We start from the raw sequence: 15,861 nt of genomic DNA on the forward strand, positions 1-15,861 counted from the left end.
GAGCAACATTTCCCAATCATGTAGTGACAATATCAATATGCATGGGAAACAACTTCCATTCCTGAGAAAGCACTTTGTACAACAGGAAGCTACCTTTGAAATGCACATAGTTGTTGAGTATAAGTTTGTCAGAGCCTTGCAAGTCTTTCATCAGCATCTCAAAGCTGATGTTGTTGAAGGTGGCAGGCTTGGTGCGCTGAGGCTCGGTCAGAAAACTCTGGTAGTCTACTGAGGGTTTGCCATCTGTATGTAGGCTGCTCCACACTCTCAGTTGGACCCCAGTACCATTCCCAGCCCCCTGAGCCTCAGTCCCAGTCCTAACCTCTGCCCCAGCCCCTACGTCAGCTCCAGTCTCTGCCCCAGCTCCTGCCCCGGCCCTAGCCTCAGTCCCAGCTTCTGCCTCTGCCCCTGCCCTCTGAACCTCTACCCCGACCCCTCCCTCCTGCGTCACGAGGCTCTGCTGCAGCTCTGCCAGAGCAGATATGGTGGCCTCCACTCTCTGCTCTGTAGAGTTGGCCGCCAGCCCCAACGCTTCCAGGGCCTGGCTCCGACTCTCGGACCCAGAGGCCCGGGACAGCAGGGCCAGAGCCGACGCCAGGCCCAAGGGCGAGAACAGCAGGTTGTGCTGCTGCTGGACACCGGGTTCAGCGGCGGTTCTGGTGGCCAGGTCACGGTAAGGTTCAAAGGCCAAGGCTGTGTTTAGGGCTGATGCGTTAAGCTGCTGCTGCTGCTTGACCCCTCGTTCTCTTCTGATAGACCTGCTGAGGAGCTTCTCTGGCTGTGGTAGAGCAGACCCATCTGCCGAGAAGCCTGTTAGCACTGCTAGCGCTGTTAGCCACGTAATACTATACATAATGGAGATCATCGTTTCTTCTCTCGCCGTCCTGGCCTGGCCTGATCCGGAGACGCCGCAGGTCGATCTCATGTAAGACCGGCCAAACTCCAGCTTTGGGGGAGTGTTGTTCTCCCAGCTCCATGCGGGGGTGGCGGTGGTGTTGAAAGGATATTGATCTCCAAGGCTGTGCTGTTGACCCATGGGCTGAGCTCCAAGCAAACAACGCCAGTCTGTTTTTTTAGTTTCTCAGAAATCCTACAGCCATGTGTGTGTGTGTGTGTGTGTGTGTGTGTGTGGTGGGCAGACAGGACAGGACACACTCAATCCCCCCTCAATACACATCCCGGTCAACATGAATTCTGAACGCTTATGTAACTGATGCATTCTTAAATAGCGCTCTAGTTTCACTGTGCACATTTTGGTATATTCTATCCTATTTGCAATTCTAACATTTTAAAACTGGTCTAATCTTACAAAGACAATATGCACATGCCTGCCTACAAATACAGAATTCACATGCCTGATGCTATTTTGTGGAAAGGATATTGTGTCTTTATTATTCATATTTCACAGTCATAAAAAAGATGTCATGGGGGAAAAAAGCTTAACCTTTATCTACCTGAGATGAAAACAATGAAATAGTATAGTTTCTGAGCCACAAGTGATGGCATGATAGCGGTGTGAAATGTCAAAGTGTTCATTAAACATTATCAGTTTAATCTCACCATGCCAATACAGCTTAATTAAACAGCAGGTCATGTGGGATTCTCAACAGTCAGCAGAACGCCATATAGACAGCCAGCAGCCTGTACTGCATGTAAAACAGTTGCTGCAGTGATGCTGTGATGCCACCATGTGGTTAATATGTTAAGTCACGTTTGAAAAGTTGTAAAGTGGTAATTTTGCCTGACCCACATCAAAAAGAATACGAATAAGCAGAGCATTTTGCACATGCATTCAGCAAAAACTCCAGTCAGACGCTATGTGAAACTGTAAGAGCAATCACTTTTCCGCAGCAGAGCCCAATACCAACTCAAAATGTGTTTAACATGGGAATAATAGCATTATGTGTTTATCTGAAACTATAGCCCAACTGACAAATCATTTCCGCCGGCAGCTAGAAGCAAACATAATCATTAATTGTTGCCTTGGGGGAAATTTAGTGACATAGATAAAGAGTGAGTCAAGCCCGAGGTATCCCTGTTTGGCTCATTAGTGGAAACTGGGCTAATGAGCATATCTTATTAAGAAGGGAGCAGCGGAGGGAGACTCAAAGGTTCATTTGAGGTAAGATGAAGTAGCAGTAGAGCAGGATCCACAGGAGCAGCAGCAACTCCAGCTCTAATGGGGTTACTTCACAAGAGGCTGCCGAAGTTTGAAGAACCGCACCTCCCTCGCTGTTGGAAAATAGATAAAACACAAGAGTATTGGATTAAGACTAAAATGGGCCACATTACACACATATGAAGAAACATAAATTACACAAATAGGATGAAACCACACACAGACGAATTACAAATCTACAGATACCTATTATAAGTTCAACACAGATATATAAAGGATTTTAACTAAAATACGACACATTACATAAATATAATGAAACCAAACCCTGACAGAACAAAAGGCTAGATTTGCGTATGATAAATTCAGCATATATGAGTTTTTTACATGGCAAACTATTATCTCTAGAATCTCTGTGGATGAATTAAAGGCTTATTTCTTTAAGACAGGTATTATTTGTATTTACAGTCCAGAAAGAGATGATGATAGCCTACCTGAATGACTGAGAGGTGGCAGAGGTCCGATGTGGATTATTTTTGCCATCATTATGGAGATTAACACCTGTCTCAGTGTCATTTTCCAGGGTAATTTCAGTGGGATGTCCTATTCTTGTTGCCTTCTCCTCAGTCAGAGTGTTGTGTTTCTTATCCTCCTGTTCCCCGTCCTCCTCCTCTGCTGTGATAACTTCCTCAAAATCCTTTACATTCATAACTTCATTATTGTCATCTTTGTTACCCTCCTTTTCCTCCACCATGGACACATCTTCCTCTTTGGCAACACTGTCTTTCCTGTCCTCTTCCTCTTCTGTGTTAACTCTAACTGTCCTTCTGACTTCACACACCGCCTCATCTTCCACCTTAAAACTTTCAAAATTCACAACCCTGCGCTCTTCTGCCTCCTCTTCCTTCTTTACATCATCTTCTAACTTCTCTTCTTGTTCCCCTGCCCTTCTCTCCTCCCCTTTCTCTACCTTCAACAAATGTTCTTCCTCTCCTTCTTCCTCTACTAACCTCTTGTCCCTCACTTGTCCAAATTTTTCAAAAGACTCAGCATCAGTCTCTTCCTCGACCTCTCTCTCCCACCCCGCAATTTCAAAAAGCTTTGCATTCTCTGCTTCATCTACCGGTGTCTCTCTTTCACCATAAACCTGCCTCACAAATCTAACATTTTCTCTCTTGTCCTTCTCCTTCTCTTCCTCTTCATCATCCCCATCATCCTGTTCCCTCACGACTCTTTCTCTCTCCTCCTCAAGCTCTTCTTTGCCTCTGCCTTCGTCCTCTGCCTCCTCTTCCATATCAAGCACCTCTCCGTTGTTTACCGTCTCTCTGAATCTATTGCCGCCTCTAATGTCCCGCTGCTCATCCCCAACACTGCTTCCACTTTCCTCCACGTCAATGCTCCCCTGATCCATTGACTGCTCTCTGTCCTCAGATTCCCTCCCAAAGTCACCATTCTGTGTGAGTAAACTTTCCTCATGTTGGGAGTAACATTCAGATCCATTGTCAAGTGACACCTCTGATAGTTTCAGACGTTTTGACTCCGCCGTCAGCTCTCCGTTTGAGATAATTTCTTCTGCTGTTTCCTCTTCAACCATCGGCGCTTGTCCATTGAGCGGATTATAAGATTGGAAAACGTCTTTGTTCAGATCCAGGATGTAGCTGTAGGCGTCTTCCTCATCCGAGTCCAGCGCTGACAAGTTGTAGATCCCTTCCTCGGAGCTCAGGGAAAAATTACCCTCACCCACTCTCCCTTTGCTGTGGTGCTGATCCATGGCGGCTTTCTCCATCCACGACCGGATCTTCTGGTCAACGTTGCCTGCGTCCAACGGACTGATCGGCTGAAAGACACCAGGAGACTTCCCTTTGTTGAGCTGTGAGGTGGTGGCATCGCCCACAGTTTCTTCAATGCTGCTTTGGGGACTGTAGAATGAAAAGATGTTGTTGGTAACCGGCCTGTTCAGGTGGCGCGAGGCGGCATGGCGCTCTGCTGAGGATCTTCTGGACCATCGTTTCCACAGAAGCTGCTCGTCGGTCTTCTCCTGGCTCTTCAGCAAGGCTTGGGCTTCTGGGTCAGGAGCAAGCGGCTCTCCAAAGCTGATCGACTCAAGCGATGCAAACCTCGGGATCTCGGGAATGTTTACTCTCATTCCACAGTCTGTTGTATGATCCTGTAATTTAGGGTATATTAGTATATGGAGTCAAGTTTTTTGTGTGCTTGTTTGTGTTTTTTGCAGGTAAACGGAATACTGGCCAGAAACAAAATGAAGGTCCTTTGGATAGTAGTATTTATAAATGCAATTGTCTCTGCTGTTAAGATGCATAGGAAGAAGCCTACTGACCTCATCCAAGCCTGAATAATGCTCCAGGAACATAGACACGTAGGTAATGACGGACCGCTCATCTGGTGAAGTGCATGTTACGTCTGCAGAAAGAAGGATACACACTTTTTACACAGCAGCAGGCTGGGTAGGGAACAGAGAGACCGTCCTTCAAGCGGAGGACCTGGGTTCCCCCGTGTATTATTTAAGACATAGAGAGATTAGCGCTATTACTTACTTACTTATCTCATTTAAAGGGAGATCAAGTTCTAAATTGATCTGCAATGGGATCAGTGCTTCTGATTCACTCCTAATCTTTTGAGAGGTGGCATCATTACGGCGTGCTGCTGGTTAGTACAGACACAATCGCAGCACTATCTGGCTGAAGGCGACTGATTTCTTGCAGAAAGACACGTTTGTCTTTGTGAAGGAAAACAGATCAATGTGCAGCACTTTTTTATTGAGTAACCTTCTCACCTTCAGGCTCCAGCAGAGGCGGTATGCCCAGGCTGTGCTGGGCGATCATGAAGGCCTCCTGAATGTTCTCCCTGGGCGCTCTGGACAGGCTGTCCCTCAGGTCCACCAAGCCAGGGTCGATGGACTTTATCATGGCTAGGAAGGCCAGTCCGCTCCTCCAGCTCTTCCCAAAGTCATGCACCTCCACCCCAAACCTGCGGATTTGAAGATAATCCAATAGATAATCAAAACAAAAGCAAAAAATAAGAAATCAGTGCGGGCCTAGAGTTCAAATTGACTCCCTTGTCCAGATCCTATGAGGTTTTAGACTCTTTTCAAGATATCAAATCCAACCTGTGCTATCTATGCATTCACCTGATCAATGAACTAAATCTTATGTTTTTGTTTTACTTACCACTCATGTTCTACCCTGGCTAACATGAATTTGCTGACAAAGACCATAGGGAAATGTTTAAACCAAGGTATTTTTCTCCTAATTTCTACTATTTCAAACTCACTTTGATGTGCACCTTTGGACCCAGTGCAGGAGTGTCTTGATCGTTTTCCCATGGTACTTTGGTGTCCTGGCGGCCCTCCTGCCTTTGGATGGCAAAGTGCTGCTGGAGCAGCTGCTGATGCTACTGGCCGGGGGTGAGAGGTCACTGGAGGAGGGATAACTGCTCATAGATAAGGAGGAGAGGCTGGAAGAAATTCGCCTCTGGAGGCCTGCCGTCACCTCCCTTATCTGCGGGGGAGAGAGAGAGAGAGAGAGGTACTTATGTAAGGTCTGTCATTATGAGAGAGACATGGGCAAGGAGAGATAGATGAGGAAGAAATGACAGAGAGAGGATGTGAGAGTTATAGATGGTGAGAAACTCCCTACCTGGAAATATAGGATAATGCTCCAGACAAGGTTCAGAACAACAGAAGGGTTGCCATCTGCAATACCAGAGGCATCAATGCCAAGCAGCTTCACCTGAGAGACAACAGGGAGGAGGCATCATCTGAAATTACTAGTTTTTCTGGATCTAAATGCACCGAGAGCTAAATGCAAAACACGAATTATCAAGCGTCACTGGAACTACTATTAAAGCTTTAGGCTACCACACTCACATGGCGATCATCCAGGAATGCCAGGGCTTTGGCGATGTTGTTCAGCCTGAAAATGCGGTGAGAAGACGGCCTAAACCTGTAAACCTGCGATGAGAAATTACTGAAGAAACACTGCTAATCGATGCCAGATCAAAACCTGATATCTCCAAAACGTTTTCAGGATTTAAGAAAAGGATTCTTATTTACTCATTGATAGTAATCTACTTTTGAAACAACAATGTCTTTTGAATGGATTTTATAGCTCTTGGGGTAATAAACAAAGCTGCAAAGTTGATAAACTGAACTGAACTGGGCCTGAGTTAATTAAGGAATAAAATAGATATTATATTACATTATATTCTCTGTTTCTGGATTCCATTAAATAGCCGTATAGCTTGACTCTTACTAGTTTGCACCCGGACAGTTCCTCCAGCAAGGCCATCAACACCCTGCCATCCTGGATGTCTGTGAACAAGTCGTGCATCTCAACCGGAGGCTCACACTGGAAAATAACAAAACATAAACCTTACCGGTGATTGCATTTGTGAGGTGAAGTGTGGAGAAAATGAGATCCGTTATTCCGTTAAGTATCACAGTATAATACCAGACTGGTTGTGCCTTACTCTCTGCAGGAAGACATTCATCCACCTGGTGAAAGTTCTCTTCTGTGCAGCTTCCCTTTCACCTGGGGAACAGAAGACAAGGCCTGGTGAAATACACAGGTAACAGTGCAACTTTCCAGCAGAATACTCCATCAGTGTTTTCAAAAGGCTGCTTTAGATGTAATATAGCAGACAGGTGGTGAATATTGCAAGCAGGTAAGAACAGGACTGTCAGAGCCTGGGGTAACAAATGTGCTTCCCCCCCAGAAGAATGCAAAATTGTATGACATGTGACTTTGAGTCCCACTAAAAAGTGTTTTAGAAGATATCATGTGTGGTTCCACAAGCACAATATCAACAAGTTAAAATATAGTTAATGATTGGGCAATCAGATGCCACAATTACCTGGAAAATGAAAGTATGGAAGGCTAAGGAGGAGCAGGGAAACAGAATAGATATTCTGTTTTCAAAAGTACAATCTGCACACTTGAAATCATTCTGTCTCATCTGTATCTTATTCACACAGTAGGCCATGGCAGTAGTAATAATCACCTGCATCAGAATACAGATCCTCAGCATTGATCTTGATATTACTATACCTTGAGGCCACAGTGCTTCTTGTTCACTGATCTCTCCCAATGATTTCCCCTGTCCATCCCAGCTGGCCTTGTCCTGCGTTGCCATGGAATCACCGGAAAGAGCGTGACTGTTTCACACTTCTTCTCAACACTTCTGCTTATATTCCATTGTGGGCATAGGAAGGGAAAACGGTTCAAAGTGTAATGCAGTTGTAGTAATTTAAGGTTCATTACAGACGTGAGATGAGGAAATGGCAGCGGGAGGCTGAGAGTGTTGTGCCCGAACACGCTGAGTCCTCCCTCTGAGGTGTTGATCAACTCTCGCACCACTCCCCCATGGCCTGGAACCAACTCAGCCTGAATCCTAACGGCAGGCTGTGATTGGTAATATTCTCACCATGTAATGTGCTGGCAGTGTTGGATTTCACAACACGTTTGAATGAAGAAATCAGCTGGGATCATAGCGGTAGGTTGCAGGTTGTTTCATGGAGAAGACTCCCACTCTGGGCCACATGTGGTGAATTTCCTTTGACTTTTCATTACGACAGAGCGAATCAGTGAACTAAAAATCTGAATTCCTTCTGAGTATGTTTGTGCACCTTTTAAGCTTGGAAGGGTTAGCTCTAAAAGGATAAATAGTTTGGCTTTCACAACAGGGTCAAGCAGGGGGAGTCGGGGCTGATATATTAAGTTACGCAACTGTAATCCCTCCAAAAAAAACACAACAAAATATGAGTTATCTGCAGAAATGGTTTATGAGCAGAGCTTTATTTCAAGTGTTTTCAACCCTGTGTTTTGAGTTAAACCTGGCACTGATAAACTCAACTTGGCCTTACAGTACATCTACGCCTTATCACAGATGATAACACCATCCAATGCAATGAATGTGTGTGAAACAAACTGTAAAATGCACTCCATGATTTGTGGAAAGTACCCTATTTTTTTTTTTTTATAATTCTCTGGTATTCCTGACATCACTTCACCAGGGAACTTAAACTCCCCAACTTAATCACTTAATAAACGTACATTAGTGCATAATATATACGTATATCGACAACTTTGTTCATGTGTAGGGATCTACTTGAATCAATCTAGAAAATAGTTCCATTTTGATCATAGTTGTTGGCTACAGTTTGTAACATGGGGCGGTTCATTCATAAATCACAACAGAATAAACAAAGCTACAATACACCCAAGTAATAAAACTACTTTATTTTTCCAACAGAGCAGAAATTTGTAGTTGCAGATTCCACATTACTGTTAAATAAAATGGATGATTCTACTAATCTGAAACATCAGCACATAACTAAAGACTGTGAAAGAGTGTTGAAACAAAAATAACTGGACAAAAGTCTCAGCCGGTCTGCAAACAGACCTCCAAGTAGCATCCGTACTGTTCAGTGTTCACCAGCTGAGTTTCAGGACATTTGCGACAGGATACTCTGAGCTACATCTGTGAAAGACGAGATAAATGAGCAGAAAGTGACAAATGCATTGCCTATTAGTTCTGATCATACCCTTGAACTGGTCCTCCGCCCATTCATTTCCATAAGCTACTTCTCCATCGAGCCTTTCAATGTTAAAAAGAAACAGAGAATGGCACAAATTGATCAGAGGTGTGTAATCAGTCAGAAGCATTATTTTCCCTCCTTTGGTTAAAAACACAAGTTACTGAATGAAAACAAAAGGAGAGTTTAGCTAGTAAAAATATTAAAGACAGGAACAAAAAAGAAAAGAAGATATTCATAGGGCCTGAGGTGTAGCTTATAACCATGAGTTAGCTGTTAGGGATCGCTGCCAAGCTGCCTGTACAGCAGGATGGGTGGGTTTGAACTTGAGGGAAAATCCAATACACTTACTGTAGCAAGTTAATCAATGACAGAAAATCATGAAAGGTTCTCAAAGCTGGCAGCCTCCTGGATTGATGTTGCTTGGTCCTCCCAGTGCAACACACACCGAGTGTTTCTGACATGAGCAATGTTAGGATGCTTTGCCTGAGGGGAGTAACTGTGTCAAACCAGGAGGTCGCCATCTTTATTCACCTGCTTCACTGAGTGGATTTTAACTGGTGATTCAAGGCAGGAGTTTGTGGGAAAAATCACAGAATGGAGTGTGACAGTGGAAAGTGTTTGGCAGGAAAAGCTCCCCCTGATCCAAACAATATCTGGCTGCCAGTATTGCTCTACCTGCCTCAAGAAAGGTGATGGTTACAGAGCGAGACCATCACCACCGTGGAAAGCAGGCTTGTCCAAGGAACATCGCACGTGAAACTCCTGAGCCTCCAGAAGTCACGCCTTTTCATTCTTTGTGTTGTTCTCTGCAACCTTGTTGGGCCACACAAGCAATCCTCCATGCAAGGGGCAGCTTCACAAGGCTGCAATGAATGACAACAGCACAGTGATGGGAAACTGGATGATAGAGAAAAGTACTCACTTGCATTTGTAATCTAAGACCTGATAATATCTCTTATCAAACACTGACTGGAACAGAATAGGGAAATTTAAATGTAATGAACTTGCATAACTCTTGCATGTCCACGTGTTTTCACATTTTTATTAAAACATTTACAATATTACATTAAAAAATAGAAAATGCCAAGTTTAACAATCCAAAAAAATCCAGGATTGTGGTTTTTCAAGCTCAAATTCAGAAAAGTTTATCATAAATTTTAGCTAATTCAAGACGCCCCTGGAGACTGAATACCTGGCCTGCTAGCTGAAACAGAATAACAAATACTTAACAAAGAGTGTTGATCTGTATTAACTATTAAAGTACAACAAAGAACCAGTGTTGCTGAAGATGTCTCGACTTGCCTAATTACAGACTGGGACATAGACCAATATTTCCCTGTAATCATGCGGTCAGGGTTTTCCCTGCCTATTAAACTAGGCAGTCCATCCAAGTTTTTCTGGCTGTTAAAAACAAAAATACAAAAAAAAAACCCACCCAAATGCATTTTTCATCTTTGCAGTCCTAAGGACTAACGAATGAGTTCTACTAATGTCTTTTCCTTGCACAGGACTCTTGAACCAGGTCCAAATGTTTAATTACTCCTTCTGGATGGCTTTATGTGAATGTTTATGTGGTTTTGGTGTCTTCAATCTTCCGAGCCCTGCGTGAAACATCATCCAAATCACAACTTCACCACCACCAAAGCCAGAAAACAGTCCAGAAAACAGTCCTGGCAGTCCGTATCCATCATGCGTCATTTCTTCCCCATGATGAAGCTGGGCACCTCGGCATCATCATCAGCTTCTCTCTCCTGCTCCTCATCCTCACTGCTGGACGAGCTCTCGTCGGAGTCTTCTTTCTTGTTGGCGTCTTGTTTTGCTTTCTTGGCCATTAGCTTCTTCTGTTTTAGCTTGTCCCTCTTCTTTCTGCGCTTTGCCGTCCTGTCCTCGGCCGCCTGTTTGTTGTCCTCGATCTTGTCCAGATAATCCAGGTCCTTCTTTTGCTTCTCTGACATCTTGTCCAAGAAGTCCTGCCTCTGGTACTCTCTGCGGCGAAGGTGCCTGTAAACATGGAACTCCCCGCTGCCGGCGCCGGCACTGGAGCCCATCACATCCCGCACAAACTCCGGGGGAGCCCGCGGGTTCCACTCTTTCGGTCGGTCGGGGATGGGAGCGGGTTTATCCGGGTTACGCATCAGCCTCTCCAACTTTAGACGTTGCTCCTCTGCCGGAGTTTTGGCGATTATCAACGGTTGAGCCTCCTTTCCTCCGGGTTTCCCTGCTTTCCCATTTTTCTCCGTGGGCGCCGCCATCTTTCAAAGCGTCTTCTTCTTCTTCCCTTTCGCGCAAGTCACACCGGAAGCTATTAAAAGCTGCTGCGACCCGGAAAGGATTGCGTAACTTGTAAGTATTTGTTGCTTCAAAACATATTATGATTGAGTGATTAAGTATGTAACATATCGGCTGTCGTAGTACTTACTTAATCCAGTATAACTTCATTAAAATGTCTCTTTTGAATTATATTCCTTGTGTAACCGACGTGATTGACGTGGTGCTTAGCCAATGGCAAATGAAGTAAGATTTTCGTTGGGCACAGCTGTCCAATCAGCGTTCTAGTTCCGCCCATCTAGCTAGTCATCCTAAATGTATATTGTCATCGTGAGTGTGTGAAGTGTTGTGACTTAACTCTCAGGCTTGCGTAGAAGCAAAGCAGTCCATTTCTACGACATTTCTTCGCCGACTACTAACGATATAACCGACCGAAGACCATGAACAGTCTAATTAGGTCAACGGCGAGGTGTCTACGGGCCGGCGCCGCGGTCTATCTGCCCAGGCAAGCCGACGGACATGTGTCGCTGGCCTCGGCCCGGCACCTGTGCGCCGCGGCGGACGTACTGAAAGACCTTGGTGAGATGGTGAAGAAGGACAAAGTGGTCGTGTTTATCAAGGGGACGCCGGCTCAGCCTATGTGTGGCTTCAGCAACGCCGTGGTTCAGATCCTCAGGATGCACGGAGTGGACGAATATGCTGCGTACAACGTGTTGGACGATCAGGACCTCAGACAAGGTCAGTCAGTCAGTGAGATAACAAACCTGGATGACAGCAACAAGTAGCTCTCAGTTTAACTAGAGCCTAGATGTCACTGCTGTCTTTGGCTGGATCTCTCCATAACGGACCAGTAGACTTGTCACATAAAATGAAATGCTCTTAATTGCTCTAACTAATGTTTAGGTCTTCATTGCCTCATTTCAACACCATTCTTTATTATTTGCCCTATTGGCACATTCAAGCCAAGCATATCAACTGTTTTTATGAACAAAAAGTTCTAGCTACCTAGTTTTCTCAAATGTACCACAGCAGATGAAGTTTTTATCAGCACTGTGCAGCAGGACTGAAGGGTGTGGTGCTCCAAGTCAAACGTTAGACGATGAATGTTGATATGCTGTTTAGGCTGTTTTACACCTATTCTAGGCAACCGTATTATATTTTGCCACGACCATAACCTTTTCTAAATGTCAGCAGGTAACGTTATGTATGTATGAGGAAGAAGGAAATGTTTTTCTAGTTGCATCACAGCTGCACATTAATGGGACTTGGGTCAATTGAGGCTTATCTTGCAACAGCAGTGCAACACCAACTCGTCACACACAGATGAGACAAACTCTGACTCACTCTGAAACACTTAATCCTGATTAGGAAATTGTTCCCAAACTCCATTTGAGTGATTTGGGATTTAAATTAGGGTAAAACATGATGTTTAATATGTTGTGAAAGAACACTATTTTGCAAAGGCTGCAATATAGTCATTGTATTATAATTTAATTTTTAGATTAAATGTAGGCCTAATCAGTGACAGAAGTAGTTAGAAACTGAGAATGAAATTAGTCTGGCAGGAATTCTTCTCCCAAGCCCAGAAACACTAAATAATCTGAGATTGATCATCGATGGGAAGTCCAGTGGGTGATTTTCCCACGATATGCTAGTGAAAAGTGCAACTGAAAGTGCTTGGTAGACTTAAAACCATAAAGCTAGACTGAGAAACGTGTGTGTTGCAGACTTGATCTGTAACTTCCCAAATGATACAACATCAGGAGCCATTTGGATCTCATCGGACCCCCTTTATTTCACAGGAAAACTGGGAACTAGGAACATTTATTTATATGAAAATGTCACAGATTATTACTTTTAAGTACTTGGGGAAATTCTCTCCTGATTCTCCCGGCCTGACATTTGGTACCGCATCAGTTTCAGTGCATCTCTAATTCCAACCTTATCTGGCCTCCACAGGAGTGAAGGACTTCTCCAACTGGCCCACAATCCCTCAGGTTTACTTCAACGGTGAGTTTGTTGGAGGCTGCGACATCCTGCTGCAGATGCACCAGAACGGAGATCTGGTGGAGGAGCTGAAGAAGCTGGGCATCCACTCTGCGCTGATGGACGCCGAGAAGGAGTCCAAGTAGAGGAAGGGGATGAACCTCAGGCAGTTGACGAGAGGTTAAATTTAAAAGTTTGAATCCCCCCCCCCCCACGGCTGGCCGCAGACAAATTGACTTTCCTGCCAGCCACTCACAAAATTGACTCACCCTTCTGACCTACGAGGCACACCGAGAGCGCAGATCTGAGTGGAGCTGATAGGTATAAGCAGTTTTGGTGAAAGCCCTGTGTCCCGTGTCATGAGCTTTCGTGCCCTACAGTGTTTACAGTACACATATTAACAGCTGGGGGAGAGATATGGAGCTCTTACTGCACTGCTTACACTTAAGTCCTACCAGATTTGCACAAATTAAGTGCCTGGGAGATGAGAACTTGAGATTTGTGGCATAGGAACTGTTGGCTAGGTATCTCTTTTACAACATAGCACCTTTTTAATAAGGTATGCACCAGCACCTAGAAGGAAAAATAAGAGGAGTGGACAGTGTCATCACAGGGATCCAGGATTGGGAGTTGCAAAGGTTTTACCCAAACTTTTATCCCCCTTTTCTATCTACTAGTCAATTTTTTCAAATTTAATAAAAGGGAGGATGGTGGGAATGTGAAGCTGTTTACTGCTGTTTACCTATAGCCCTTTAATACCCCATTTTAAAGTCATAGTTAACAAAGGGGAGGCAAGTTGTAATTTATCTACACAAGGACGCTGGCATCTCCTCTCATCCTGCCCTCAAAAAACGCCCTGCTACCTCTACTGTCCACTTCTCTTTTCTTTTTCTTTCTAAGCCACAACCTGTTCCAAGACCAAATCACCCTCCGGTGGCACCAGGAAGCGATGTCATCATCATCACCAGAAACCCTCCAAATGCACTGCCTGTATCTCTACCAGGAGCAAGAACGAGGAGGGGACAATACTGTCACGGCTAGTAAGAGTTGAGGGTACAATGCAATTACCTGGTCATCACAGATTTACCCCATATTAAGGTAGAAGGAGTGTGCACAAATCAAGGATAAATAATGCTGATATGGACACATATTAACAAAGAGGTTTAATTTCAAGTTTTATATGTGTGTCCAGGTCTGTGGTATTTGTAACTTTGTCCAGGAAGGGAAGGGAGGACATTTTTTGCCTTTTGTAGAAGTGATTCGTAACCAAAGATGTAGATCACACTTTGGGTGCAGGCAAGATGTCACATTTTTGCCCTACATGGATGTTTTACCCCGATTCCAACTGGCTGTGACAGTACTGTCTCCCATTTGTTCTTCCTCCTAGTAGCCATGGTGTCGTCTACTGTTGAAGTTCACGTACAAAAACACTGACCCTCACTTTTAATGTATACACCCGCTCAAACGCAACAATACACTGTCCTGCTACCTTCTCTCCTTTTTGTTCCTGAAGATGACAGATTTACAATATATTTGGATAGATGAGAGCAGTTAACTTTCAGGTTTGAAGTGTCTGTCCAGGTCTGTGGTATTTGTGAATTTGTCAACGAAGGAAAGGGAGCTTTTTTTTTTCTTTCCCTTTGCTTGTTTTTGTTTTGAGTTTTCTGAGCCAAATCCCTGACACTTATCAATCATCGTAGTTCCTTCTGCTGCACACAGTCGTATTATCTAAGCAATGCTCACGTAGTACACTGTAAGATATTGTACATTGAAAGCATATTATTAAATGTATTTTAGCTGCATGTAAACTATGTACCAATTAAATATTTTGCAACACAAATAACCAGTGACCTGGAATCTTTTTTTATATGAAATCTAACTTAAGTGATCATACTTTACCTTGTCAAAATCCAAAAAAAGTAATGAAATGACAACATAAAGAAGAAGAACATTAAGAAGACAGAATACAGAAGCTGTGCTCTTATTCAAAGCTGGTTTGTTGGCACGCTGAAGTTGGTCTGCATTAACTGTTGGGACTTTAATCTCCACCTTATCTGTTCTCATTGAATGGAGGCCAAACTAGCACCTTAGGCACACTTACATATTTAGTGCCATTTTCTATCACACAAGCTCTAATGTAACTATCGGACTGGGGTGAGAAGCAGGATGTCCTCGGGTTACTGTGGGCTTTACCAACCACAAATGTTTTGAATTAGAATTAAGGCCATTTTAGCTCCAGAAGGCTTAAATAGGAAAGAGATACTCAAAGAGGCTTAAAAGAAATTCCTGCATCGCAAAACCACTCAGCATCCATCAGACCTGATAATCTACACTATGCTGACACCGCTCCAACACTCAGGCTTACATATAGCCCACATCTTATCCCATAATTTACAGGCTCAACATTAGTCTTGCTCAGTAGTTCAGAAGCCACACTATTAGCAAGCTATAGACGACTACAATTAGGACTGCAGATGTTGTGTGATTATCTACTTTTCTCTCTACTGTCATCTGCCCTCATTGGAGAACCGCCAAGCTGGCACCATATGCACACTTAGGGTATTAGTGGGGTACAGCAGAAGAATTACTTGTTAAACAGGTAACTCTAGAAATTCAAATTACATTGAAATAAAGTGTTGATCATAAGTTCATCAGCTGGTATGGCAGACAGTATGGAATGAAACATTTGTCAAATTTGACAAATCTGTTTCATTCCAAAACCAAAATAAACACCATTAGAAAAATGTGACTACTCTTATAAAATGATCAACAACACAATGATGTTACCTTCTAAAAGATAGTAAATAACTTAAATCCTTAGTTGATAAAAGTATAACGCTTGACAGACTGGATCACCTGTATTTTAGAAATATTGAATGATAAACCCGTTAATGATTCTTTTTCTTACCCAAAATGGACATGACGCATTTAGAAT

At 43.7% G+C, this 15,861-nt stretch overlaps 3 protein-coding genes and 1 non-coding gene across 5 annotated transcripts; 1 reads left to right on the forward strand and 3 right to left on the reverse strand.

Annotated features, from left to right (window-relative positions):
• Positions 1-1,388: 1,388 nt before the first annotated feature.
• clmnb (calmin b) lies at positions 1,389-7,380 on the reverse strand. Of its 2 annotated transcripts, none has more exons than XM_071920052.2 (10): positions 7,183-7,380; positions 6,605-6,666; positions 6,388-6,483; positions 6,003-6,086; positions 5,773-5,865; positions 5,408-5,634; positions 4,911-5,104; positions 4,455-4,537; positions 2,620-4,283; positions 1,389-2,232 (listed from the first exon to the last, which is right to left on the reverse strand). In XM_071920052.2, the coding sequence occupies exons 1-10, from the start codon at positions 7,265-7,267 to the stop codon at positions 2,106-2,108; spliced, it is 2,715 nt and encodes a 904-aa protein (XP_071776153.2). In that variant the 5' UTR covers positions 7,268-7,380; the 3' UTR covers positions 1,389-2,105. The 2 variants fall into 2 exon arrangements, with proteins under 2 accessions (XP_071776153.2, XP_071776152.2); XM_071920051.2 differs by having other exon boundaries at positions 2,611-4,283.
• A 974-nt stretch (positions 7,381-8,354) lies between these two features.
• prkrip1 (PRKR interacting protein 1) lies at positions 8,355-10,945 on the reverse strand. Its single transcript, XM_071920038.2, has one exon. The coding sequence runs from the start codon at positions 10,922-10,924 to the stop codon at positions 10,367-10,369; it is 558 nt and encodes a 185-aa protein (XP_071776139.1). The 5' UTR covers positions 10,925-10,945; the 3' UTR covers positions 8,355-10,366.
• On the reverse strand, positions 9,270-9,542 carry LOC139927776 (small Cajal body-specific RNA 13). The gene has a single exon (XR_011785358.1).
• A 317-nt stretch (positions 10,946-11,262) lies between the features above and the next one.
• glrx5 (glutaredoxin 5 homolog (S. cerevisiae)) lies at positions 11,263-14,419 on the forward strand. The gene is made up of 2 exons (XM_071920029.2): positions 11,263-11,678; positions 12,900-14,419. The coding sequence occupies exons 1-2, from the start codon at positions 11,381-11,383 to the stop codon at positions 13,070-13,072; spliced, it is 471 nt and encodes a 156-aa protein (XP_071776130.1). The 5' UTR covers positions 11,263-11,380; the 3' UTR covers positions 13,073-14,419.
• The last annotated feature ends 1,442 nt before the right edge of the window (positions 14,420-15,861 follow it).

Source organism: Centroberyx gerrardi, chromosome 18 (assembly GCF_048128805.1).
Source record: "Centroberyx gerrardi isolate f3 chromosome 18, fCenGer3.hap1.cur.20231027, whole genome shotgun sequence".
Classification (NCBI taxonomy): Eukaryota; Metazoa; Chordata; class Actinopteri; order Beryciformes; family Berycidae; genus Centroberyx; species Centroberyx gerrardi.

Excerpts from the sequence above, each read along its gene's own strand:
- clmnb (XM_071920051.2), bottom strand. The coding sequence starts at position 7,267 with ATGGCAACGCAGGACAAGGCCAGCTGGGATGGACAGGGGAAATCATTG. Across the intron at positions 5,866-6,002 it reads CATTCCTGGATGATCGCCAT|GTGAAGCTGCTTGGCATTGA; the intron begins GTGAGTGTGGTA and ends GTTGTCTCTCAG. Across the intron at positions 5,105-5,407 it reads GTCCAAAGGTGCACATCAAA|GTTTGGGGTGGAGGTGCATG; the intron begins GTGAGTTTGAAA and ends TCAAATCCGCAG.
- prkrip1 (XM_071920038.2), bottom strand. The coding sequence starts at position 10,924 with ATGGCGGCGCCCACGGAGAAAAATGGGAAAGCAGGGAAACCCGGAGGA.
- glrx5 (XM_071920029.2), top strand. The coding sequence starts at position 11,381 with ATGAACAGTCTAATTAGGTCAACGGCGAGGTGTCTACGGGCCGGCGCC. Across the intron at positions 11,679-12,899 it reads CGATCAGGACCTCAGACAAG|GAGTGAAGGACTTCTCCAAC; the intron begins GTCAGTCAGTCA and ends TGGCCTCCACAG.